The following is a 27,478-nucleotide window of genomic DNA, read 5'->3' on the forward strand; positions in this document are numbered from 1 at the left end:
AGAAATTTTTTACCATGAGAGTGGTGAAACACTGGACCAGGTTGCCCAGAGAAGTTGTGGCTGCCCCATCCGTGGAAGTATTCAAGGCCAGGTTGGATGAGGCTTTGGGCAACCTGGTGTAGTGGCAGGAGCCCCTGCCCACAGCAGGGGATTTGGAACTAGATGATTTTTGAGGTCCTTTCCAACCCAAACCATTTTAGGATTCTATGAATTTATCATTCCAGACATTTATAACAATGGCGTCCAAGCGTCCATATTCATAAGAGTACGTGTGCAGGTGGCCAACAATGACCCACGGCTGCACAAACACGTTATGGAAGGAGGAATAAAACCCGAGCAAATATCAGCTGTACATATCGAACAAGCAGGAATTGCTACGGCAACCCTATCGCACATCTACGGCAGGAACCGCCAGACAAAGGAGGATCACGAAGGCAGGAATTGCCAGGGCAACCGTATCGCAGGATGCTGGGAAGGGAATAAAGGCTGTGAGGCAGTCTGGGAGGGCTGTTAGCTTCAACTTTCAATCCCTACATCTAAGTCGCTTCCCAATCTCTTGACCATAAGGTCTTTGGTAAGATGTCCAGGAGGTGCTTTTGTGCAGGTCTGGACATAGAGAGAAGAAATTTGGTCCAAGGAAAAAGATCAGGGATGGATGTACGTGCACATGTATGGCGTCAGGGTGCTTTGCGTCCCTGTTCAACCTGGTGTTCTCCACTGTCATTTTCTTTCAGGACCATAGCACGAGTTTATAGCAGTAAAATAATGCCTCACATGGAACTGGATTATTGGATTTGGGCATCTATGTGCGGAAATGAGAGCCAGGCAGGATTTCTGAAAGGCAGCTGATGTCAAACAAGCCTGAGATTGCTCTTTAATGAAAGTATCTACCGCTCGAGAATCTAAATGATACATAGGTTGGCGGCGCGCTTCAAGACAGCACACAAAGGAACAATCAAAAGAACTTCCATGAACCTGGGGAAGCTACAAAAACCTTATTTTCAGCTTGATACATCACAGACTGGCTTGAGGCGAAGTGGGGTGACCTCTCCGCGGTCTCTGTCTAACGAGACAAAGGAGAGCTGGGGAGCCAAGAGGAAGCAATCGCCGAAAGCCACGAGGATCAAAAGGGATGAGGTCTTTGGAGGAGAAAGAAAAACTTGCTGAAGTTCATAGTTTATTTAGGTATCAGACTTCATTGTTGCTTTTGCGTGGTGTTTCAGCTAACGCGTACCTCTCACGCGTAGGTGGTGTTGGAAATTTTACAACAGGTTGGATGAGTCCACATAACATCTAGGAAGTATTTTTTCCCCTCAATCCTGCCAGCAGCACATTTTGATTCATCACCTTCTTGAAATCAGTATTTTTATTAGGAGAAGAATTCTGTTTCATCGTTTTGCGTAATTTTCTCGTAACGTTTTCTAATAAAGTGAGTGAATAACGTAGAAAGTGTTGGCAACTGTTCTAGTATTTTTAAAGCCTTCTCCAGGCCCCAGGTCACATCCCTGCGAGGTTCATTTTCAGCGGATATTTAAATGATGTAATTTAATTAGCGTAATTATTCATGGAAATGGATTTTTGAAGTTGCACATGTGAATGGTCACAGAAGTTGAATTTAAAACGTGCACGTCAGGACTTGTGACCAAAGATCTTGTATCCTTGTCCAGGTATGAGACCAGATGCACGCAGCTTATCTGGACAACGACAATCAAGTCACACCGCCCGCATTTCGAATTTTAGCCATCAAGCCCAAAACTGTACCACAAAAAAAAATCTTCCATTTGAATAACTAATAACTTTCAGGAGACCTCAGTCTGTTGGAGGATGTTCAGAAAAAAAAAAACACCACACCCCAACGACTCTGATTTCAGTGCCTGAATTATTTATAACTAAATATTTGACACACTCAATTGTTTCTTGATGTTTTCTAGATGTTCGAGTGTTACTTTTTTAATTGAAGTATATTAGTGAAACATCTTCCCTGACTCGCTGGACTTTTTATGTACTTCTGCCTGCCAGCAGAGCCAAGGATATAGGAGAACCCTTTTAATCCACAGAAATGGTTCTAATAACTGAAGCACACCATTGAATTTCCACAAATACCAAGTGTAGCTCCTCTAAGAGAAAGCTTTTGGATCCGCAAGCTGTTCCTAGCGTGTCTTCCACCTGATGGTAGTTGCTACCAGAGGTCCTATGAGCAAATATATTCACCAGTCATAAAATACATAAAGGAAAACAAACAGTAAAGCTTCCCCAAACCCAAGACATTTCTCCAGTCATTAATCAAGACACTTTCAGCAAGAGCTGACCGTTCAGAACTCTACAAAATTGAGCTGTGTAGGCATCCCCTCCTTACCTTTTGCCAAAGCACGTTGGCTTAGCTAGCTCTGCCCATCTAATTTTCTTTTTTTCAGTACTTCTGGGTCAACCGTGGTGAAAGACTCAACTGAAAACTCATTAAAGATACGAAATAATTTACGAATGAGAATTTACATTCCTTTTGGAACGCAAAAAAAGACTTCGCCTTTAATCCTGACCATTAGTTATTAGACACACACACATTTATTAGTAACAGCTTTCATCTTTACAGGCCAAAAAATTTCTTCCATAGTCAGACGTCTTTCCATTTTGCGTAATAACGTTGCGTTTGCACAAAATATTGTCAAATCTGCTTTTTTGTGTAGAACCCACTGCATCTTTGCGAGTGTTTATGCGTGGCTCTTTGCCAATACCTCCGTTGTGAACCATATGGTTGGACATAGAGAAGCTGTTTTGTGAAGGAACAGTAAAACCAGTTTCTTCTGCTCTCCAGGTTCCCCCCAAGGAAACAACAAAAAGGTAGGACAATGTAGTTTCATGGTGCTGTAAAATACCAATTCCAAAGAAAAGCGTTCCCAGATATCAGAGAGTTTGGGCTCTAGAGAACTGAGAGAACTAGTCTAGCTCTGCATCCTTCATGAACCAAATTAATGAATCTTCCTGTAATATCTGATCATTCCCAGACTTCTAAGAGGAAAACTTACCATTTTTACCTGGAATAAAAGAGCTCAAGGAGAAACGACAAAGAAACCAACTTTTTCACTTCTTTTAAACTCCAAACTCTTTTCCCAGTGCGAGAACAGTCCGTCACCACTGGAAGGATCCAGGTCCCCACATACCACGCTGAGAATTTAGATGAAGTGTCACAGAGGCTGTGCCATGAATAATGAATAACCACTTCTCTCTCGGCACCGTTTTGACAGACACAGAATAGGAGTTTTGCGACTGTCATTAAATTCGAACATGGGGGAAGACCGGCCCAGGGAATAACATCTTTAGGTCCAGCTCTCTGCACGAGTGGGAGTCAGCATGAGGAGTACACGACTTAATAAGGTCTCCTGAATAAAATGAGCATTTGATCAAAGAGATTTGACATGTTTAGGAGTATCCAGAGTTTTCAAAGTAAGTCCAAATGTAAAATGGGATGCAGAAACAGCCTAAGAAAGCAACATAATAAAAGAAACACCAGTGATAGCCGGAAAATAAACCTACAAATCCAGCAGAATCTCAGAGAATAAGCTCTTTTCATGGAATGAAATGAATGGAAACAATTACTTACCCAAATTTTCGATGGAATAATAACGCTGCTTACTGTCCACTCGCACAGTCTCAGCATAGGGACTGCCGACGCCGTAGCCGATGATGTACCCGCGGACGACGATGTTGGGGTTGAGCGGCGGAGTCCAACTCATGACAATACTTGTCGTCAAGGGCCTGACGTGAAGAGAGCTTGGCTGGTCAGGAACCTGCGATTCTGGGATTGAAAAAAGGAAAAAAAAAAAGGAGAAAAAGACAAACGGATCAATTAATATTCTACTCAAGGTTTGAGTTTAGATTAAAATATTTGCACAAAAAAAACAAGCAGGTGCCCCCAAAGTTACATGCACATGCAATTTCATTTCTGAGCTACATCCTTCCCTTCCAAGAGCATCGATACACCTCGTTCTGTTTTTAAACAGAGTTTCTCCTTGTGCTTTCCAACTTTAGCACAAAGGGTGCAAGAGAGATTTCAAACAATGCAGGAAAATGAAAGATGACCTGCAAAAGAATTCCCAGTAGGACAATTCTGCTCTTCCCTGCTCTATTTGCAAGTTCAGCAGGATCCTGCCAGCTGATCGTAGGAGCTTGTCCTGCGCTCCCAGATTATTTAACAAAAAAAGTTTCCTTTTTTAGTGATATACCAGTACATTTTGGCAATAATCTGTCTCTTTCCTATGAAAATAAGCAGCAAATTTAACTCTTGGCCATGCATCTCTTGCTTTGAAGCTGCTTTAAATACCACACCAACATTTCAAACCAGAAAGAATAGAATGAGATGATTTTATTTACAGGTATTCCCAAGTAAAATTCATTACTTGAAGTAGTCATTAACCACTTGGAGCCTATTCATCTTCTCCAAGCCTTATTTTACTGGAAAGGTCAGACAAGTAAATAAATGCCTTTTGTTTGAGTTTACCTGGTAACTACCATATCACAAGTCTCTTCAGAGGAGCTGCACAGTAGCTTGTCTTTTTGAGAGCAGAAAGAGACAAGTTACTACTTTTCCCTACTAAAAAGGCTTGAAATATAATAGATAAAAGCTTTATCTGGAAGGCACCAAGGACAGGGTAGCAAAAAATACCCTACTAAGACTACAAACTGATGTAAACTCCAACAAAAGACACGGTTGTGAAGCATTCCCACTGTAAACCTTGGAAAAAGTCCGAAAAAAGGAGAATTAAGGCTTTTCTACACATCTTTCATATTTGAGGAGCTTTCAGACCAATTCTTACGAACACATCAGCATCAGAGCCCTCTGATGTTGCACCTTGCGGGAGGTCTCATTCGGACGTTACCAGCCTGAAACACCCAGCGACTTTAGAAGTCCTTTGCATTCAAACTCCTTAAAATCGCAAACCGTGGCTCTTTGAGCTTGAAGAAAATTCCCAGCAAAGTCGCTACTCACAAAAAGAAAGAAAAAAAAAAAAACAATATTGCACTGGTAGAGCCACTATAAATCAAGTTAAAGTTGCCATTTATCCCCACTCCGGTCCCAAACTTTTAATACAGAAGCAAAAATTACTCGAGCAGGTTATTCCTCAATGGCGTCACTCAAAAAAGAAATGGTAGAACCATTGCTTACAAGCCCCGAAGAGAAAAGAACGATTTGATGCCTTGAAATGAGAAACTGGAGAATGTAGCGATTCCGTGATTGCTCAGATTTCTTAAAAGTAGCAGATTTTCAGACAGCGAAGATCAGACCAGTCAAAGCCCCGATCGTCTTCAAATGCTGATTTTGCCATCTGGCACGAGGCAGGGATTTCTATTGCAGCACGGATCCCTCTAGGCAGCCTTCTGGGTTTTATTCAAATATTGTATTCAAATTATTTTATTCAAATTATTTTATTCAAATTATTTTATTCCAATATTTCTTATTCTTTATTCTGAATGATGCAAATGGGCGACTTCTGCATTGCTGAGCAAAATCGCCACTTCTTGTTTCAAAAAGCAAAAGGCAGTTAAACTTCATGTACCTTTCTTGTGCATCAATGAAGCTGGGGTAAATAATATTTTTTAACTATTTTGTTGAATTTTATTTGAAAATTTTTTTAGTTTCATAACCACCGAGCTGTTTTTTGAATTTTCTCTTTTTTTTGCTTCAGCTTTCTGTATAAAGCCAATTTTAATTACATTTCCATCAGCTTTACTTTCAAACATTTTCTGAAAAATACCCCAAAACACTCTTATTCTTCTGAAACAGCTCCAGATTTTATAATTCGTGTCATCTATTTCACCACCCAAAGCACAAAGTGAAACAGCAGAATCAACAACTTTTTCTTCCCGTCAAACGAAGTTTTTTTCGCTTCTCTTTACGACGCAGTATGTTTTCCACAGTAACTGCTTCTGCCAAACATAATACACAGCCAAACATCTAAATCCATCAGTTCTTCAGGAAAATGGACCATTTGGCTTTTGCATGGCTCTGCTGTTTTTCAGTGTCCCAGCACTCAGATAATCAGGAATAAAACTCTTACTAAACATGTATCATCTTTTTTTCTTTCTTTATTATGCCATTTAATTGGAGTTCTAGACCAACATGTTTATTTTCATTTCTCCTGGGTTTGAACATGATGCCGGAACTATTTTTGAGAAGCAACCTTGAGATCCTGGTCTCCTCCATGAAATGCCATATGAGTTCTTCATCTTAAGTCCCAAATGAGCCAAATTTACAGTCTTCCTCTTGACTGTGCCAAGAATTTATCACTTCCCTCTCTGGTGGGGAAATCTCTGTGTATTTGTAAGCAAATTTGGTGCTCGGAAGCACGAGCTGTCGATGTCAGCCCCTCTGCCATGGGCAGGGACACTTTCCACTAGACCAGGGTACATCTCCTGGGATGCCCCATCTGCTCCCGCTCACTACTGAGCCCTTTGCCGTCTTCCTACACGATGGCTTGAGCGCCCACATTTTCCATCCAGGGAATATTGCGCTCGGTGCTACTCAACGCTCCCTAATTCCATTGTCAAGCTTGAAAAATGCTTCCCATTTGGGCCACTTCAGCAATACTTTTAGCCATTCAAAAATGCGTATTTTACTAAATCAGGCTGTTTTTCACTCATCTCATTTTGTTTACATATTTCCTCAACCACTTTTCAGGGTAAATTACAATATGAAAGCAGTCTAGCTTGCTGTGATCTTACAGCACTAATTTAAGAGTTGAAGCTAAACTCTATCACTATCTAATACGAGTAACAGCATCCATCTGTTCGATGCGGCAAGCAGCAACGAAGCATCCTAAACCCATTTTCCTGGAGGATACCTTTGCAAAGCTGAGCAGAGATTCTCTTGCATCCTTGCTCAAGCTGTTTAAATCAGGCCCTTTGGGGAAAGCGTTGCTTTCAATTTCTATTTTTTTTCTGATTTTTTTAAAAATTATTTTTATTTTTGCTTTTTAAAGCACAAGAAATAAATATTTAAAGCCTTCCCAGCTGTCAGTAAAGGCACGCGAGCTTTCTAAGGGACCTTGAAGAAGCAGCTATGTTTGGATTTCTAATCGCTTTAACAAAACACACTAATTAAAACGAATATCCGTTGGGAGTTCATGCTGTTCGCTGGGATACTGTTCATCTTCGCGGTGCTGGTGCCAACCAGGTTTCCAAGGAAAGGAAGAGAAACCACATTAGGTAGAGGAGCAGAGAGGGAATTGGAGTTTACCAGCCCTTCCCTGGTTAGCTGACGTTTGCAGGATCTCTGTGTAACTCCAGTAATAAGTCGATTTTTGGGGGATTTTCCCCAAGGTTTATCAGAGCGTTTTGTGATAGTTTGATGTGTGGGGGGGTGTTCTGGTGGCAGGGGAGGGGATTTGCTCCCTGTGCCACCAGATCTGAGTCCCATCCCCCCCGGGGGAGGTTGAGCCAAGGCGGCGCCTCTGCGAATTGCCCTATTTAAGTTGGGACAAAGGGGCGGGAAAGGGCTTTTTGCTCAGGAGCGAGGAGAGAGCAGGAGGGCGCTGCCCTCGCTCCCGGCTCCCGGCCGAGCGGCCGCTCGGGCCCGGGCCGGCGCCATGTGCTCAAGATGGCGCCGGGGAGCCACATGGGGGACTCGGTAAGCGCCCCACTCCCGGGGTGCCCACCGGGCCGAGCTCCCCCAGAGAGGATTAATATCTAAGAGAAAACAACCACAACGACCGGGTCAGCAAAGATGGAGCAGGAGGAGGTGTGCTGGAGCTGAGGCTTCCCTTGCAAATCGGTGTGAGATGGCAGGCGGCCCCCCTGCAGCCAGGGTGTACTCGGCGGAGCAGCGACCCACTCGTGGCCTGTGGAGAAACCCACGTCGGGAAGGAGATGCCTGAGCCCAGAAGAGGTCGTGGAGCAGGGGATGCGCGACCAGGTACTGTTGATAATGGGGCATGGAATGCACGACGAGGTCGTGGAGGCATCTGGAGACCGTGGGACGACCCACGCCGACGCGAGTGGCAGCAGCTCCCTAAGAGGCCGAGACTGGTAAAGCCCGAACTGGTGCGATCCATGGGGAGGATTGCAATCCTGCGGGCAGGACTTACTTTGGAAAAGTTTGGGGACTTTTTCTTTGTGAGTAGGGGATCCACCGAAGCAAGGGAAAAATGGTGTAAAGACTCCTCCTCCTTTAAGAAAGGAGCGGCAGTGAACAACATGGATGAACTGACCTGTACTCCCCCATTCCCTGTCTCCCTGCGCCGCTGGGGGGAAGGCAGAGCCAGGAACGAAAGGAAAATAGGGGGTGGGGAGGTGTCGTTTTAAGATCGGGCCTTGTTTTCTCTTCTTCCTCTCAAGTAACCGGTTTTCTTGTTCCCTTGTGTCTCTTGTAACTGTTAATAAATTATTTCGTTTTAAGAAGTAAGCCTGAGTCATGTTTTGCCCGAGACCATGTTTGGTGGGTGCTCCCGCTCGGTTCTTGTCTCGACCCTCAGTCCAAAAACCACGACACGTTTGTATCTCGCGAGCAACACGGTGTATTCCCAGCATCAGGCTGCTGCAGTTTCACAAGGATAATCATAGAATCATAGAAGGATTTGGGTTGGAAGGGACCTCAAAGATCATCTAGTTCCACACCCCCTGCCATGGGCAGGGACATTTGCCACTAGATCAGGTTGCTCAAAGTCCCATCCAACATGGTCTTGAACACTTCGAGGGATGGGGCTGCCACAACTTCTCTGGACAACCTCATCCAGTGCTTCGCCACCCTCAGAGAGAAGAATTTCTTCCTTAGATCTAATTGAAATCTCCCCTCTTTCAGTTCAAAGCCATTGCCCCTTGTCCTATCACGACACGCCCTTGTCAAAAGTCCCTCTTCAGCTTTCTTGTAGGTCTCCTTGAAGTACTGGAAGGCTGCTCGAAGGTCTCCCTGGAGCCTTCTCCAGGCTTAACAACCTCAGTACTCTCAGCCTGTCTTCATAGGAGAGATGCTCCAGCACTCGGATCATCTTCGTGGCCTTCTCAGGACCCGCTCCAAAAGCTTCATGTCCTTCTTCTGTTGGAGGCCCTGGAGCTGAAGGCAGCACTGCAGGGGGGTCTCAGGAGTGCAGAGCAGAGGGGCAGAATCCCCTCCCTTCGACATGCTGCCCATGCTGCTTTGGATGCAGCCCAGGATACGTGTTCCTTTCTTTTCGCATACGGCACTTTACCTTTTGCCCTCTCCAGTGAAAATTCGGATTTGACTCCTTAAGAGCATCACTTCTTCAACTGCCATCCAGCCAAAGCCTAATTAAGAAGATATCATCGTGCACCACGGCACGTTGTGATCCATCCATACAGTTACGTGGCGTCTAGAAGCATCATTTCTTCTTTTAAAACCTTGAGGAGAAACCGCAGGGACCTGGTTCTCCTGTTTTGTGTTGCAGTCGCTCCAGATCTGCTGGAAAATCACATTTGGACACAGGGAAAAGCAGAAATTCTTCAATTTGCAAGAGATCAGAAGGGAATCCAGCCAGTCGAAAGGACAGCAACATCGAGCACTACGGTGTATTTAAAGTGAGGATTTATTCACTCTTTCATCCTGTTTGCCTTTGATTCTTCCTCGGTGATCTATTTTGGTTTAAAAATCATCACCTTTTTCATCAGTTTCCTTTTGTTTTCTACTCATCTCCTTTCTACTACGTATTTGCTTCTTGTAGATTGTCTGCGGTTTTGCCATCACTTCCATCTGTCAGATTCTTTGTTCCACTTGATTCGTGCTCCTGTTTCCTTTTTTTAGGTGGACTTTTTCATTACTCCCCTTTTATCCCTTTACCATTTCCAACTATTCCCATTTTTATGTTTATATTTTTTATATATTTTATCTATATATTTATTTTTATATTTTATCTAACCCTTACGTTTCAGCCGTTTCCTTCCCTTTCGTCCCGGCATCTGCGCTGATTTACGTGGCCTACGGTTTATCGGGTTATCTCGCATCCCATCATCTTTTGCTAATTATTCAGTGTCGATGCCAACCGGCATTTCTAAGAGCTGCAAAGAAAAGCTGGGAAAGAAGATTTAACCCATTTGAACTTTGGCTTAGCGAATTGTTGGGATCATTGGCAGAGTTTCCATTGTTTCTTCAACTGAGTATATTGATCATTTATGTAGTTACAGATTCATTTCATCACCTTATTGCAAACGGTCACGACACTCAGCTAAATTCTGGCGCAGAATGATTTTATCAAAGGTTTTGGACTCCCTTGGCCATAGTGACAATAAATGCAACTCGAGGCATACGGGACATGGGAGGATGAGAAAACATCTCTTGGTGGGTGTTTAGATCCTGGACATCTCACCTGAACCTCAGTGTGGGTGACAACTGCGGTGCCATCCCCTCGCTAGATGGCTTTGGGATAAAACAGCTTTTAAAATAGATGCATTTACCATCAAGATCGTTCTCGGGTGTTTCCGCCGTGTACCAGTCCGAGGGAGGTCCTGTCCCATTGACCGTCATGGCAGCCACCTGGAAACTGTATTGGCTTCCTTTCTCAAGTCCTGGTTAAATCAAAAGTCAAAAAGAAAAAAAAAAGGCAAATTAAAATCATACAGAAAGAAGCAAAAGAAATTAATGACAATACCAGAGTTTGAGTTTCAGAGCACACAGATCAGGGCAAAAATGGAAAGTCTTGCCAACATTATGAAATAATCACAAATTCACAAACAAGACGTTCTCCTCAAGACTTGCAAGTCCTCTATACTGACCACAAAGCCCAAGAAAAACCTCTTTCATTTAAATGCCAGCATCTTCTGGAGAAGAACTCTCATCATGACAAAGAGGAGGTTTAATGTTTCGTTGATGTGGAAGTCTTCCCTCAAATTAAGAGCGGCTATTTTCAAAACGTGCATCATTAACTCAAAACTCCTTTGCCTATTGCAGATGTCATCTTGTAAAGCACTTCTCTACCAAATAGGATGGCAGTGAAGGTCTGAGGCATCTAGAGGTTGATATTGAAAATGTCCATTTAGAAGAGCCACATAGCTCCATTTCCTGCAATCACGATATCCACGTGCTAACAAGAGCTGGATGTTTGTCTTGATTGCTTTCTAAAACACGTATTCCCAAGTTTTCCGTAAAACAAAGTAGTTTGGGCTGCGGCAGCCAGGAGGGTTAGGGTTATCTGCAGCCCATGGTCCCACCACGATTCCCACAGCTCTTACAAGCCCAGAATAATTAATGGAAAAGCCAGAGTTTGCTCAGGACATGGGGATCTACTCCAATAGAGATTAATTGTAGAATGGTTTGGGTTGGAACGGACCTTAAAGATCATCTAGTTCCAACTCCTCTGCTATCAGCAGGGACACCTGCCACTACACCAGGTCGCTCAAAGCCTCATCCAACCTGGCCTTGAACACTTCCAGGGATGGGGCAGCCACAACTTCTCTGGGCAACCTAGTCCAGTGCTTCACCACCCTCAGAATGAAGAAGTTCTTCCTTAGATCTAATGGAAATCTCCCCTCTTCCAGTTTAAATCCATTGCCCCATGTCCTGTCACTACACAGTCTTGTCCAAGTCGCTCTCCAGCTTTCTTCTAGGCCCCCTTGAAGTACTGGAAGGTTGCTCGAAGGTCTCTGCTCTGTTCTACTTCCACAAGGACGGTGCCAGTGGAGCTATGGAGGCATGTGCCTCCCCTCCGGGACTTTGACCACATTGCTATGTTTTCTTCTCTACACCATCAGAGCAGCAAAAGCTCAAGCATCTAAGCGCTTTTACTATTATTTCTACTTTATCTGCCAGAATATTGATCTGTTCCATCTTGTCCAATGTGCTTAACGTGCCAACTCCCCCCAGAAGGTAATTGTTTGTTGTGCAGCTATTAATTATGTAGCCTTCATAAGAGGTCCCATGGGGACTTTGGTCAAGAGTCGAAGTTAGATGACCAAGTTGAGATTTCAGTATTTAACGTCTTCCTCATAAAAACATTCTACTTTTGCTCTTCTTTAATTTTGAAAGGAAATACTACTTTTTCTTCCAAACCAGTAAATGATATTGTTCATGCTGAAATATACAACGCAGAATTACTTCTGATTCTCACAGACTACGCTTCAAACGTGAAAGCAGACATACGCAGGTCATTTGAGGTGAAATTATGATTATACTTGATTCAGATGCAAAGGTGCCGTCAACTTGGACAAAATTTAATTTTCTCCCTTGATGCTTTGCTGCTTTTTCAGTTATGACTTGGGCATAACGCAAGAACTCAGGTGAAATTCATTTTCACCTACCAGAATTCACCGCTACCCTTACGAGAACCACCCGACTAGTTTAGTTCCTCGCAATTATCGCTTTCGCTACGATCTCGTGGTTTTATTCCGGAAGGAGATATTTTCCAAGGAAATATCTTCATAAAGAGCTGGAGGAAATCAATATTTTTGCACCCACGAGAAAATAGGGAGATGTTGGCTGAGCACTCTAAAAAAAAAAACAACCGAGGCTTAAGATATCGGACACGAAAAATTCACCTTCATTAATTATAATAATTATTCTATAAAATTCAGGAGACAAATATATGACAGAAGAACTAAGGGAAAAAATTGCTCTAAAAACACTGGCATAAAGTCTGTCTGCGTACAACACAACAAACGCTACCTGCCAGCCAAAGAAATCAATGTCCTCTTGAAAAGGCAAGCATTATTTTATTCCCCAAGCATTTAATTCCTCAAAACCTCGTGAACACTGACCTGTGAACAAGTACCAGAGGTTGTTTGGCTCCAACGTTTCCATCTCACCCCTGCGGGTAGTCTTTCGATGTCGGATTTTATAGCCCATAATAAATCCATTTTGAGTACCTGGCGGTGGAGGCAGCCAACTCACTTTGATGCTCTGTAAAAGAAGAGATATTATTGTTGGTTTTTATTTATTTATTATTTTTCGGGGGGCAAAGAAATGACAGAAATCAAGCACATAAAAGAAACGGGAAAAAAATGTGCCATTTTAATTCCACAGATGTTCACAGAGACGTTACTGCACCCTCATTGTATCAATGTAAAGAGAGTCAAACTCTCTTGGGAATAAATTTATTGCCCATCCCAACACATCCCTACATGGCCAGACACCCGTCTCTGCCACCTCTCTCCTTGGAGAAAGCTCTGAAGGAATTTTGTCCATGTCCTTGACTGTTACTGTCACCTTCTCTTGTACCTTTTCTTCCTTCCCGTGGACAGAGGAAGGTCTGAAGGAATTTTGTCTATGTCCTTGACTGTTCCTGTTGCCTTCTCTTGTATCTTTTCTTCCTTCCCATGGATGGAGGAAGGTCCTGTGCACAAGTCAGTGTGAAGTCCAGCACGCAACGCTGGGCAACTCCACCACTGGTGCTCCTCAACCAAGACAAGCCAACACCTCTCTCTGTCCTTTGTTCTCTATCACATCTGTCGCTTATCGTAAAAAGAATCGTTTTCCTTGCACCAGAGCAACTTCATTCCTTCAGGAGCCTTTTGTGAAGGATCTTATCAAAAGGCTTGAAGAAATCCAAGCCAACGATATCAATTGGATCTCCTTGCTCGGCGATTCAAAGCAATCATAGAATAAAGAATGGTTTGGGTTGGAAGGGACCTCAAAGATCATCTAGTTCCAATCCACCTGCCATGGGCAGAGAAATCCTCCACTACACCTGGTTGCTCCATGCCTCATCCAACCTGGCCTTGAACACTGCCAGGGACGAGGCATCCACAACTTCTCTGGGCAACAAGTTCCACTGCCTCACCACCCTTAGAGTGAAGAAGTTCTTCCTTAGATCTCATTGAAATCTCCCCTCTTTCAGTTTAAAGCCATCGCCCCTTGTCCTATCACTACACACCCTTGTAAAAAGTCCCTCTCCAGCTTTCCTGTAGGCCCCCTGAAGTGCTGGAAGGCTGCTATAAGATCACCCCGGAGCCTTCTCTTCTCCAGGCTGAACAACCCCAACTCTCTCAGCCTGTCTTCAAAGTAGAGATACTCCAGCCCTTGGATCATCTCCGTGGCCTCCTCTGGACCTGCTCCAGCAGCTCTATGTCCTTCTTGTGTTGTGAACTCCAGAGCTGAATGCAGTATTTCAGGTGGGGTCTCATGAGAGCAAAGTAGAAGGGCAGAATCACATCAATGAGGCAACGATGAGGCAAAGAGAAAAGGTGACCACATGGCGATGGATAGTTTTTGACCCAATCCAATTTATTACCATTGTTGAGTTGCTGAGTCCCTGCATAAATACGTTACAGCACGCATCAAATTAATTATCGCAATAGAAAAATCAATTTTGCGCATATACTGCCCAGTGATTTATTGTTACAATCAATTAGACGTTTCAGAATCAATACTTCACGTTTTCATTGCCGAGTGAAAGAACGCTGAGGTTTTTTTTGCATTAGGGCAGAACAAACTCTACTTCTCAAACCAGAGAGCGATTGTTTTAAGAACAGAGTTGGTCACTTTGCATATTGAAGTTGCCGACATATAAAACATTCACGGGACAACGCAAACACGTAGGGAGTTTCTTTAAAACATATTTTCGTCGAGAGCTCTGATGACGTCCTTTGATACTGAAGGACTCTCAACTCTTCTGATCTCTGCACAACATTGAGCCACGCTCTCATCATGGAGAACTTTCTCATCATGGAGAACTTTCTCATCATGGAGAACTTCTGCATGTGTTTACATTCAGCACTGACCGAAAAACAGGATGAGAGAGTGAAAACAGGAGCCCACAAAAGTTTTGTCCTTGAATCTTGGAGTATCTTCAGAGGTTGGGAGATAAGAAAAAAATAGATATGGAGAAGAAACAGTCAAGAAGTGGAGGGACAAAGGAATGCTTTCAGGGACCTGTTGCATGGCTTATGGAGGTAGGTGGTTACAGGAATGATTTGTGAATTGAGAAATCCCAAGAGAAGGGACAAATCACACTGGTCTCTCAGTTTGGAAAGTTCAGTAACACCAACTTTTACCCGAAGGTGTTGCTTACAGAAAATTTAGAGTGAAATCAGCTGATAGAAACCACAAGTGAATTTTGAAAGAAACTCCATAATTTGGAAGATCTTCCAATGATCCGGACTTTTGAGTGGATTTTTGGGTGGTCCACCATCAGTTCCAAACAACAGGCTCTGTTTTGCCAATTGATTTCAGACAAAAATGATTCCTGAGCTGTATTTGAGCTAAACCAGCTAGGAGGCCTCAAGACAACTTGTTGTCCTCCAAGATAGGCAGCAATAGTGTTGGTTCTGCTCATTCAGAGGAAGGGTTCTTCAGGTCAGTGTCCACCCAAAACCAAGAGTTTCATAGAATGGTTTGGGTTGTAAGGGACCTTCAAGATCCTCTAGTTCCAACTCCTCTGCTATTGGCAGGGGCACGTGCCACTACATATTGCTCAAAGCCCCATCCAATCTGGCCTTGAACACTTCCAGGGATGGGGCAGCCACAACTTCTCTGGGAAACCTGGTCCACTGCTTCACTTGCAAATGGAACAATACTCAAGCAACAGATCTGCAAGATACAGATACTGTATCTGATGATACAGATGGTATCATCATTTTGAAACTGCATAACAAAAGCAGGAGTTGCTACAGTGTCTCTTAACTGATTTCAGCAGCAGGCTGCACGAACCTGGGGTGCTCATGTGGGACCCTGACCAGGCAGCAGCGGTCCTACCTTTCTGAGCAGAGAAAATTCTGAAGGTTCCTAAAGGAAGGGCACACTGGTTTAATGGTCATAGCGTTCAAGCGTGCTCTCCAAGCATGTCCAAGCAGAGCAGAGGATAAAGCCTCTTACACACAGGCATAGTACTACACATGTACAACTACTTGTGAGATTTATACATGCACAGCAGGCTTCACAGAAGCCTCAGGTTTGATCTAACACTCAAGGTAGAATAAAGAATATCTTCCTGATGATCAGAGGAAGAAGCAGGCTCTTTACAGATCCACCTAAAGCTGTCACTCTAATGGTAACAGTTCACTTTCACCTCAACCTGGTCTCCATGGACACCGCAATGATGCTTTTTATCAATAGTACTTAACATATGACCCTTTGCTCCAGGAAAATCAATGACTAAGGTTCTGACAGGCTTCTTGTCCTTTCTTCTGCTTAAGAGAGAGCAGTAATGACTAGTGCTCTAATGCTTCCAACGTCTTATCCGAGAAGTAACCAACAGAAAGAAAATATTTCCTTTCTTTTATACCAGGATTCCTAAGGAAAACATAAAATGAAGGCAGCTTCAAGAGGATTTTAGGAAGCTGCCAGTCCTGGTTGGAACGTAACATGGAAAAGCATTGTCAAAGGTTGCTGGTCATCTCCGCTTGCTGCAATGATCCTTCTTCAACAGGAGCTTCATCCCTGCATCATTAGGAACCCACCCTGAGCAGCTCAGTGTGAGCTTCGACACCCAGCACTGCCTCGATCAGAGCTCCTAACGTCCCAGATGTTGCAAAATGGTCCTTCACAGATTGCAAACTACATGGCATGATCCCTCTTAGTTCAATCGTCCTTGAGAAACCTTTTCAAGGAGAATGGACATTGGCCCAACAGTTTTAACCAAACATGAGATGAATCTTTACCATAGAATCATAGAATCATAGAATGGTTTGTGTTGGAAGAGACCTTCAAGATCATCTAGTTCCAACCCCCCTGCCATGGGCAGGGATGCCTTCCACTACACCAGGTTGCCCAAAGCCTCACCCAATCTGGCCTTGAACACTTCCAGGGACGGGGCAACCACAACTTCTCTGGGCAACATCTTTCCTGAAGTTTCCAAACTTGTAGGACAGTTATATTATCCCTTTTTCATGATTATTTAGCAGAATAACAAAAAGCTGAGCTATTATCTCAACATTGATTGGAAACGTGGAACATCAGAAATCTCATGAAATCTCATCAAATCAAAGTTTCTGGATGTGCAAAGACCATTTGTCAGTTTATTTTAGACCATAATCCTCTGGACATACATATTCATTAACAGATATTTGCAAACATTCATTCAATTATGGTAGCAGAGGACAAGTACTTGCTTTACGAAGTCCATCTGTTGCCCTTTGTCTCTGCACATATGCTTTTCTTCTGATTTTTTTATTTACTGAGTCCCTTCTGTAGATTATTTTGTGGTTTCAATAGATAATCAATTATCTACAATCACACCAGCTAAGCACACAAACCAAGTATTTGATGTAATAGAGCCTTGAAGTCATACGCTATGAAGTCATACACCACAAGTGACAGAGACAAGTGAAAATCTGTTTATCTCCCAACCGCTTCATCCGCCCTTGGACCTGCTCTCCCACCACCTCCCTTCTACAACCAACATGTAAGCTGCAAATTAATTCCCAGATACATGTTGAGGCTGTTGGCAGTCGCCTTGGATACGAACAATTTTGAAGTCCCCAACCATAGCGTTTCATAAAAAAAAAAATTGAGGGGATTGTTAAGGAACGAAGACCTTTTCAGGCAGTATTATCTCCTCAGGGTATTTCTCTTCTCAACTACTTCTCCAAACAGTTCTCATATAAAGGCTGTATGGTCATATACTTCAACGACTTGATCACCACTGTGTTTTAAAAATAAAATCGAAAACGGAAAGTGATATTTCCTGCGGAAAAAAAACTTAGGGATAAAAATGCCTTTGGGTGTGTTCAGTAGCTTGAAAAGAAGAGAAGATGAAACATAACCAAACACGAGGCTTAGAAGCGTCAGGAACCTCCGGCAAATACTTGGCTGTGGCGTCAAAGGAAGAAAACAAAGGGAAAGTAGTGAGGTTTGTAAACAAATAATGAAAAAAAAAACCTAATTTTTGCTCTCTCTGCAAATGTTGAGACTTCTAAGGCACAACTGCTTCCAAAATTTTGTTCTGTATGTTTCGAAAAGCCTCAGGCAATAATCATGCCCAGTGCAAGTGAGCACTCTTAGCTGGGTGATAGATGGACAATTAAAACCAGTGGGCTTAGACCAACGTTTAAAACAATTTTAATGTTTCAAAAGTGGTGAGATTCCTCTGAGCTAGGTTTAGACACTTAAAATTACCATGTCAATCTCTTTCTACAGCTGATGGTGAGAAAAAGGAATGCCTAAAGAAATTCACTTCCAGTGCCAGGTCCTGGAGTCACCCGTTTTCCCCCATAGTGCACAAGACAGTTGGCCTAACCACAGATATCTGACTTTACGAAGTCCAAGTTAGGACAGATGAATCTTGCTTTCAGTTTCTCATTTCATTAAGTAGAAAAGAGTCATCGCTTCTTGTTTGTTTTTTTTTAGGTGTTTTTAGATATTTTAGGGCATTTTTAGATGTTTCATTTTACAATGATGTCCCATCCCTGGAGGTATTCAAGGCCAGGTTGGATAAGGCTTTCAGTGACCTGATCTAGTGGCAGGTGTCCCTGTCCATGACAGGGGGTTGTAACTAGGTGTTCTTGAAGGTCCCTTGCAACCCAAACCATTCCATGATTCTATGATTCAACAGTTGGCAAAACCACTTCTGAACATTATTCTAATCAGTCAGGCAAGGAAATGTTGAATTTTACCTCCCTCCTTCGCAACACCTGCTAAATATTGGCCACTTGTAAAGGGCTTCAGTCAACTACAAGAAAACAAGCTGGAACTCTACAGGTCTAGGGATCAAAGCAACTATCAATACTCCAATCAAGTTTTCAATTACAAAGGCACTTAATTGATCAGCACTTAGGAGCACCTGTAGTTGGCCATCACTTTAATTACTGATTATACTGATCCTGATTACTTAAACGATATTTGCCAGAGGGCCTCGTGATTAAGAGTTTATAAAGCAAAGGGCACAATCATTTCAAAATAATTAAGCTATTAAGATTCTAATTAAACTCAAAATCTCAAGAATATATAAAAAAACCCCATACTTCCACATTAAATAACGCTAATCCATGCACCCTTATTATGGTGTGCCGATACCAAGAGTTGCCCAGAGGTACCTCGAAGGCAGCTTTCTTCCTCTTTCTGTGGAGGAACGTGGTGCCCATCCACATGAACGATGTCGCCACAAACCACAAAAGGAGGAAATCCAAAAAGCACAAGGGAATAATGCATCTCTAATTTGTTCTTTAAATATTGATGCTCCTGCAACAGTATAAGGAGGTTCCTTCTCTTAGAACATCCACAATGAAGTGATGCATGCTGCGTTTGCAGAACGACAACGTTCTTGCGCCCGTGACCTGAGTGCCAGAGCCTATCTTAGCTTCGATGTTAATTCTCTGTACAACAAAGCCATCGATGCTCTCCTCATTGCAAATTACATATTTTTTTGTAACAATACTATCAAAATACTCACCGCAACAGTGGTTTGTGAGTCTCAACGTGCGTTGAGGTTATTGTGGCAAGGTAACACCTGCTTCTCATAATGTACAGTTAACCTGGAGAGCATCTCATCATGCATAAAAGTGGTTCCCTAGCAGAAACACCGAGATTTAAAGATCTAAAGATGTTATTTTGGGTATAGAGCAGAAGTGAGTTTACGAAGAGAAAGGAATTGTCTGGTGCTATTCAACACGCACCGTGGGCTGGAACAGCTCCCTCAGCCCAATCATGGGCATGGAGAGAGGGCTGGGAAAGGATGTGGACAGGACGGTGAGCAAAAAGCTAAAAAGAGGTAAAGTCTACAAATGTTTATCAAGTTTATAAAGAATTGCTCAAAGACGGAAGATCATAGAATCATAGAATGGTTTAGGTGGGAAGGGACCTTCAAGACCATCTAGTTCCATCCCCCTGCCATGGGCAGGGACACCTGCCACTACACCAGGTTGCCCAAAGCCTCACCCAACCTGGCCTTGAACACTTCCAGGGATGGGGCATTTACAACTTCTCTGGGCAACCTGTTCCACTGCCTCACCACCCTCACAGTGAAGAATTTCTTCCTTAGATCCCATCAAAATCTCCCCTCTTTCAGTTTAAATCCATTGGCCCTTGTCCTATCACATGTTCTTGTCCAAAGTCCCTCTCCAGCTTTCTTGTAGACCCCCTTTAAGTACTGGAAGGTTGCTAGAAGGTCTCCCCAGTGAAGATGATGATGATGAATAATCCTATTCAAAAGGCCAGGGAAACAAGAAGGTATTGAAACATCTGCAGAAGGAAGGGAAAAACTGCCAAATGTTACGAGTTTGCTTATTTTTATGTCCAAAGAATATTCTGGATTGCACATTCTACAACCAGTGTCCAAACTGATTTATTACCAAATGACATTCTCACTCCTCTCCATGACCAGCTCCTTGGCTCAATGAAATAATAAACAATTTCCTATTTTTCATTTATTGAAAATAAACAATATGAAAGGCAAAAGATGGTCAGCAGGTCAAGGGAAGTGATTCTGCCCCTCTACTCTGCTCTCATGAGACCCCACCTGGAATACTGCGTTCAGCTCTGGAGTCCCCAGCACAAGAAGGACATGGAGCTGCTGGAGCAGGTCCAGAGGAGTGCCACGAAGATGATCCGAGGGCAGGAGCACCTCTGCTATGAAGACAGGTTGAGAGAGTTGGGGTTGTTCAGCTTGGAGAAGAGAAGGCTCCGGAGTGATCTTATAGCAGCTTTCCAGTACCTAAAGGGGGCCTACAGGAAAGCTGGAGAGGGGCTTTTTACAAGGGCGTATAGTGACAGGACAAGGGGCAATGGCTTTAAACTGAAAGAGGGGAGATTTAGATTGGATATAAGGAAGAAATTTTTCACTCTGTGGGTGGTGAGGCAGTGGAACTTGTTGCCCAGAGAAGTTGTGGCTGCCCCATCCCTGGAAGTGTTCAAGGCCAGGTTGGATGAGGCTTTGAGCAACCTGGTGTAGTGGTAGGTGTCCCTGCCCATGGCAGGGGGGTTGGAACTAGATGGTCTTTGAGGTCCCTTCCAACCCAAACCATTCTATGATTCTATGATTCTAAGATGGAAAAAAATGAAAGAAGCAGCTTGTTTCACTGGTTCCAGAGGACGGGAGAGCTCTGCTCCTGGTTTCAGACAGCTGGATCACAAACCCTACCTCCTCCTTTTTAACTCGCTGCGTGCCATGCGCCAACCCTCTCATTAAAGAACATTACTACTTCCAGGTGATTTTTGGGAGAATTACAGGTGTACTGCACAATAGCATATCAGGGAAGATGGGACTCAAGTAATGAGCTGCTTCTACTTCATTTTACCCAAACCTAATATTCATATTTTCTAAAAACTCGAGATCTGAATGTGAGATGATACTTTCCCCCTGACAATGATGCTCCAGGGGATTTTTAACCTCGTGGTGAAGAACTTCAAGTGCATCTATAGTGACTTCTCGGCTTGGGAGATAGAGGGAAGAGCCAGGCTGTGAATTTTAAAGATATTAAATTCCATCTCTGTAAAATTTCAGGTTAGGCTAAGACACATTCCATCCTACTTCTCAGGACCGCGGAGCATTGCAAAAAATCATCCAGGGGAAGCATCAAGGAATGTAGATACCCACGTATGGAGAGGGACATCACTACATGTCTGTGTAACACTGAGTTTCTTTCTGTAACAAAAAGCGAATCCTGTGAAATACCTTCTTACTTTTGCCGGCAAAACTTGATTTCTCCAATTTCTTTGACGCCATCCCCAAATCGCACACGTTTTCTGAGCCCTACTGAAAATGGGCACTTTCAAGTACTTCTAAGCTTTGTTACACCCATCTATTCGCCGAAGCGTGTGACTTTTCTTTTTGATTACACAAATTTATCTCCTATCGCTAAGTTTGGTCCTGAATGCTAATGAAACGGCAGTTTTGCAAAACTATATTTTCATGATCAGAAGTTTCTGACTACAAGAAGACCTGAAAGCCAAACGTACACTGACCTCGTCTCCAATTAAGTCTCTGGGAGAAGTTCAAATAAAACACGAAAAGAAGGTTCTGGACCTGTTCAACAAGCAGTCGGGTCCCAGTGATTGTAAAAGCTTAATTGGAAGTGAAAATGAAGCGTCAAGACCCACAGGTAGACTTTCAAATTCCAACAAATACTCATCAAAACTAATCTGCGCTTCTCTACAGACTATGTACTGCCTTCAGCCCATATATACCTACTTCTGGGGCACCTATAAACCAACTTTATTTCCTTGTTTATCCAATATAACGCAGCCAGAACTCGCGTCTTCCAGGACAGTGACTTCTCTGACATCCCAGACAGGTGTCGGTGGAAGGTTCAGACGTAGCCTCAAAAATAAGAGGCTTCTCACATAAATGGGTAAGTTATCTAAATGGACACAGAAGCACTTCCCCTGGTTGATCTTTCCCATGAAAAAGTAAAATTAGGCATTTCAGGAGAAATGACGGCGTTCTGCCATTTTCCCCAGGGGAAAATCAGAATCCTTAATCCGTCCCAGACACCAAAGGCAATCTCACTCCAAGTAGTCATTCCTTAGCCTATGTTTATTATCTCAGTATTTTCAAACCTGCCCACTACTTAATTCCTCTCCATTTTGTACCCCAAGGCTGATCTTATTCATTAATTCTGATTGAACGTTATCCGCGCTTCTGCTTCCGGCTTTCCAAGTCTCTAAAACACAAGGATAGTCCAGGTATCACACGTTGCCTTAAATAACTCTACCTCCAGCCAGCTGTGAAAATACACAATGTTGAGTAATTATTTCTGCTTTTATCACTATTTTTTCTTTAGGGGTTAATTATATTTTTCTTGAAAATTTGAAGCACTGGAGGTGCCTGTAATTATTATGGGACCCCGATGCCAAATTCATCTGGGAAAGGTAAACGACTGGAAGTCATTAGACAACCAAATACAATATATTGATTTTTAGGATTAACAACACGCGTTATTCAGGAGAGGCCTTTAATTTTTGCACCCATTGGTATCTGTTTAATTAAAGACTTTTCATTCCCAATGGACATTCGATAACATTAAGCAGGGCTCCAGAAAACATCATCTCAGACATCAAAACGTATTTTCTATTTTCTACTTTTTCTAACAAGCGTTTTTTGCTTTAGGGACCTGCAGCTAAACAATATGAATCAGCATCAGAGCCGCTGTCGGGACACTTTCAGTATTGTTTTTCTCCGCCTATCCCAAAATTAACCCGAATTTGTAGAATTCAGTGAGATTTGCCTAATTCTCTGCACACCCAGAAACTAGACCCGTTGGTGATAAGCTTAAGGCAAATCTCTTAGGCTTGAAAGTCTTGGCCTGAAGACCTCCTATTCAACGCATTTATAATCAGTACCTCAGTTGATATACAGACCTGCAGAAGGATATTCTTCTATGGTGAAGGACACTGGATCTGGTCCAGCCTCAACTGTTGTTTACTACGAGACCAGAAAAGTTCAACTTTGTCATAAATCTGCTGCTGGACGTTCAAGGTTGGGTTCATCTCAATTAATTTATGCTGAAGCATCCCAGTACTTGGTCGGAGAAGGACGTATAGTCTATCTGAACCACCTTTCAGGAGCTGCCTGAACCTTAGCACTAAAACGAGCAGCACATTGGGTGCTACATTTCAGATGACTAAATTAAATAAGTTTGGGTGAATGATCAGAGTTAGACACTCCATTGATCTTGATTGCATCTGAGCCATGTTGGAAGAGAAGTTAATATCAAAACAACAATGGAAAGCAACAGAAATGTCCTTGAAGTACAGAGTGGTGTAGGTTGGAAGGGACCTTTGAGAGTCATCTACTCCAATCCCTCCAAGTATTTATTTAACACTTGTTCAGAGACAATCCATCGTGGTCAACATTTCCAAAGGCAACCTACACCAGTGACGCGCGCCCCGCGTTTCATGGGGACCCGGCTATTTCAATGTCCTGTTGTGGAAGGCAAAAGGAGAGACCACACCGTGCTTTAGAGAGTGCCAGTCCTCATTAGCAACCTTGTTATCTCGAATTAAGAGCATTAAGATTATTTAATTCAGTTTTCTGGGGGCTTTGCAGCCCACCCATCAGGCAGCTCCTGGTCTTAGGCTCAACGCTGTGTGTGCTGGTCATCGCTGCACCCTCCAGCCCTTCTAAAGGAAGAGATCAAGCCTTTTAGCCATTATTTTAGCCATCGTTTCCTTGGATGCAGAGCCCAGATTCATAATTTCATAGGCCAGAAGGGATCTCTGAGACTGTCCCCTCTGTCTCCTACTCGGTGTAAGAGACTCTGATTAATTCTTGTCTGAATGGGATAAAGGTGTATGGCACCAATCATTCTTACCCAGCTGGACTGAGTTGAGATAATGACTAATTACTAATCAACTCAAGGTACCTATCCTGCCTACAAGAGGCAGGCCATTTCCTCCTGGCTGCGGAGGATGCAACAGTGTCCTTGGTGCTGCAGCCCAGGCTGGTGAGTGACAACTGGTGACCCCGACGTGATACATCCGTGAGACCCTGGGAAGCCCCGACTCCCTCGCCGAGCTGAGAGCCCGAGCCAAAAGGGCCGGAGCCGGGAGCTCGAGTGAGAGTCCTTCGGAGAAGAAGGTAAAGCCGCAAGCCCCGATGTGGTATTCGCGGGAGGGAAGCGTGCTGGAGTTGGATGAATGGGCCGGGTCCCTGCTCACCTTAAAGCCTTTGTGAAAACAAAAAATTGTAAAACAAAAAGGGGGAATTATGGCACCAATCATTCTTACCCAGCTGGATTGAGTTGAGATAATGAACTAATTAAGTACTCAACTCAAGGTACGTATCCTGCCTACAAGAGGCAGGCCATTTCCTCCTGGCTGCGGAGGATGCAACAGTGTCCTTGGTGCCGCAGCCCAGGCTGGTGAGCAACAAAGGTGAAATCTGGTTTTGCCTGACCTTGGAAAAGGGGAGAGCTCTGTTCAGTTAAACACACAAAACCGGCTTGTTTGGGTATATTTATATTGTATTTTCAAGGAAGAGACAGACTTATTCAATGACGCCGGAATGAGTGACTGGCCCACCTTTGATTACAGCCCTGCCGCCCAGTGCTGCTACATTAAAGAAGTTATTTTCCTTTCAGAAGATTTAATGTCGTGACGTTATCGACAAAGGAAGGCACAAAAGAGTTGTCAAGAAAAATGAGAAATAATCTCGGCTACAGTCCTGAACAAAGCGCTCCCAAGCAAGACGTGCAGTGACCTAAATAGCCCAGCACCTGGCTGTTATTCTAGGACTAGATAATAAATACAGCAACCTTTAAAAACAGATTTTAGAAAATAACCTGTTACATTAATGACAGGGTGGATTCCCACCTGATGACAACAATTAACCACCTCAGTCGGGAAGACAGCTAAAAAGAAATATCTCAGAATAGTGGAAGTAGCATTTTTGGCCATTTCGACCCTTAGGGCTATATCCTTTTCCAGGAAAAAGTTGCAGTGTAAGAAAGACAGAGATCTATTTAGGTCTTCCAGTACTTCAAGGAGGTCTACAAGAAAGCTGGAGAGAGTTTTTGACAAGGGAATGTAGTGATATGACAAGGGGCAATGGCTTTAAACTGAAAGAGGGGAGATTTCCATTAGATCTAAGGAAGAACTTCTGACTCTGAGGGTGGTGAAGCACTGGACCAGGTTGCTCCTGGTTGCACCTGCCACTACACCAGGTTGCTCAAAGCCTCATCCAACCTGTCTGTGAACACTTCCAGGGATGGGGCAGCCACAACTTCTCTGGGAAACCTGGTCCAGTGCCTCACCATCCTCAGAGTGAAGAAGTTCTTTCTCAGATCTCATCTAGATCTCCCCTCTTTCTTGTAGCCCCTTTAGGTACTGGAAGGCTGTTAGAAGGTCTCCCCAGAGCCTTCTCTTCTGCAGGCTCAACAATCCCAACTCTCTCAGACTTTCAGCCTGACTTCCTGACGAAAAAACGGTTGTGAAAATACCAGGCATTTAATATAATTAATAGACATGTACTCAGAAAAACACTCCTGAAAACTAAACCAACTCAACGCCAACTCCCAAATAACACCTACCGACGAGTAGTCTTTGTGTAGGGCAAAAGCTTTTTCTGCTACTGCATGAGATTTTCTTTTAAAATACTCGTGTGACCTATCAGCACTCTACATCCGAAACCCATGCTCCTTACTTTCGTGCCTCTGGCAGGCCCAAGACACCAACGTTTATTGTGGAAACGCTGAGGATTTACACGAGGATGTGTGGCGTAAGCCCTGGTCCACAGAAACGCTATTTCTCCTGGTGAATGCTCTAAGAACTCTACTTCCATAAATAACTTGGACAAAAGAAGCAAGGTGAAGAGTGTCACTGCGTGTAAACGAAATCCTTATTGAGAAGAAAATAAAAAGGCAACAGAGAAAGAAGACAGGAGACGAAGCATTCACAGGAAAGATCAGAAGTAAATATATTAGAGTGTACCCAGAAACATAGGAAACAGTTCAATAAATCAATACAAAGGATGTGAACAGAGTTGGAGAGATTTACTTTGCCAACCAGTATTTAATACGCAGTTCAGAAGGGGCTTATTGACTCAAAGTGCTTCAGACGTTGTTGCAGATGATGATGGAGTCTCCTCCTTCCTCCAGGTGAGGCAGGAGATACCGAGCACTGTTTGCCTTCACTAGTCAAACAACAATATAGTATTGATCTGGGTATTTAGTGAATTTTATGATTCCTGCTTACGAACTACTACGGCTTCGAAAAAGTGGGTCCACATAAGTATCAAATTTTATGGACCGCATTTTTCTTCACCATCTAAAGAAAAACCATGGTTAATCAACACTACAATAGCACTCTGCTTCGCATCTCCTGGACCAAAGTTCCCCAAAGCCGAGAAGACTTCGTCTTTTAGTTTCAACCAATGGATACCATAAACCGCACACAATCAGTATCGTTCACTCTTCCATCAAATGTTATACCTATATGGATGCAATCATCAACATCTCAAAGATCACTTAGAAGGCATGTGACAAATCTGCTCCTTACAAGTTTTATTAGATGATCTTACTCAGTGGAGACTACTCAGAGGAACGCTTCTCAAATAACTCAGATACTGTTACACCAACTTCAGCCCCAATGAATGGAAAAAAAAAAAAAAAAAAAATTCCCTCCTACTGCTACGTAGTTAAAAAAAAAAAAAAGGAAAAAGACCCACTAAAATAATCTGAAGAGCACTGGAGAATATTACTAGAGCATAAACACAGATTTTCATCGCATGCTTCCTGAATTCTCTGTGAAAGATAACATTAAGCTGGTGAAAAGAGTTAATTAGGCATTAAAAGGGCGCTCTGGGAGTTAAGGCTACTTTCGAAATTCTGAAGCAAAGCTAATTTTGGCAGGAATGCTTCCATAAATATCATGTCATTTAAGCCCTGAAATAGGCTGATTTCTAATTGTTTCATTCTCTAGAGCCTGTTCTGTGGATTTTAAAGATGGGAGCGCACATCGTTTTGGCTTCAGTAGAGCTATGGGAGGAAACTTTGGTTTTAAGGAGCCAATTTTGGTCTTTGGTTTTTGTTTCCACCCACATCCTCGCCCCCTCTAGACACCAACCCCATTAGGCAAGGCTATTTTTATAACATAAAATATCTTTTATAGCTTCTCTTTTCATTGGTTCTGCAACATAAATTAACAAGAAACATTATTCCCACTGCTATATAC

General features: G+C 43.1%; 1 protein-coding gene across 2 annotated transcripts in view; it reads right to left on the reverse strand.

Annotated features, from left to right (window-relative positions):
* The window catches only part of DCC (DCC netrin 1 receptor), a 561,273-nt gene that overhangs the window by 73,095 nt on the left and 460,700 nt on the right, over nucleotides 1–27,478 (reverse strand). For both annotated transcript variants that reach the window (XM_086628967.1, XM_086628964.1), the window contains exons 13-15: nucleotides 12,694–12,835; nucleotides 10,399–10,509; nucleotides 3,599–3,793 (exon numbers count right to left, since the gene is read on the reverse strand). In XM_086628967.1, coding sequence (XP_086485093.1) covers nucleotides 3,599–3,793; nucleotides 10,399–10,509; nucleotides 12,694–12,835 — 448 coding nt within the window. The remainder of the gene's footprint in view (nucleotides 1–3,598; nucleotides 3,794–10,398; nucleotides 10,510–12,693; nucleotides 12,836–27,478) is intronic.

Source organism: Tauraco erythrolophus, chromosome Z (genome assembly GCF_009769465.1).
Source record: "Tauraco erythrolophus isolate bTauEry1 chromosome Z, bTauEry1.pri, whole genome shotgun sequence".
Lineage (NCBI taxonomy): Eukaryota > Metazoa > Chordata > Aves > Musophagiformes > Musophagidae > Tauraco > Tauraco erythrolophus.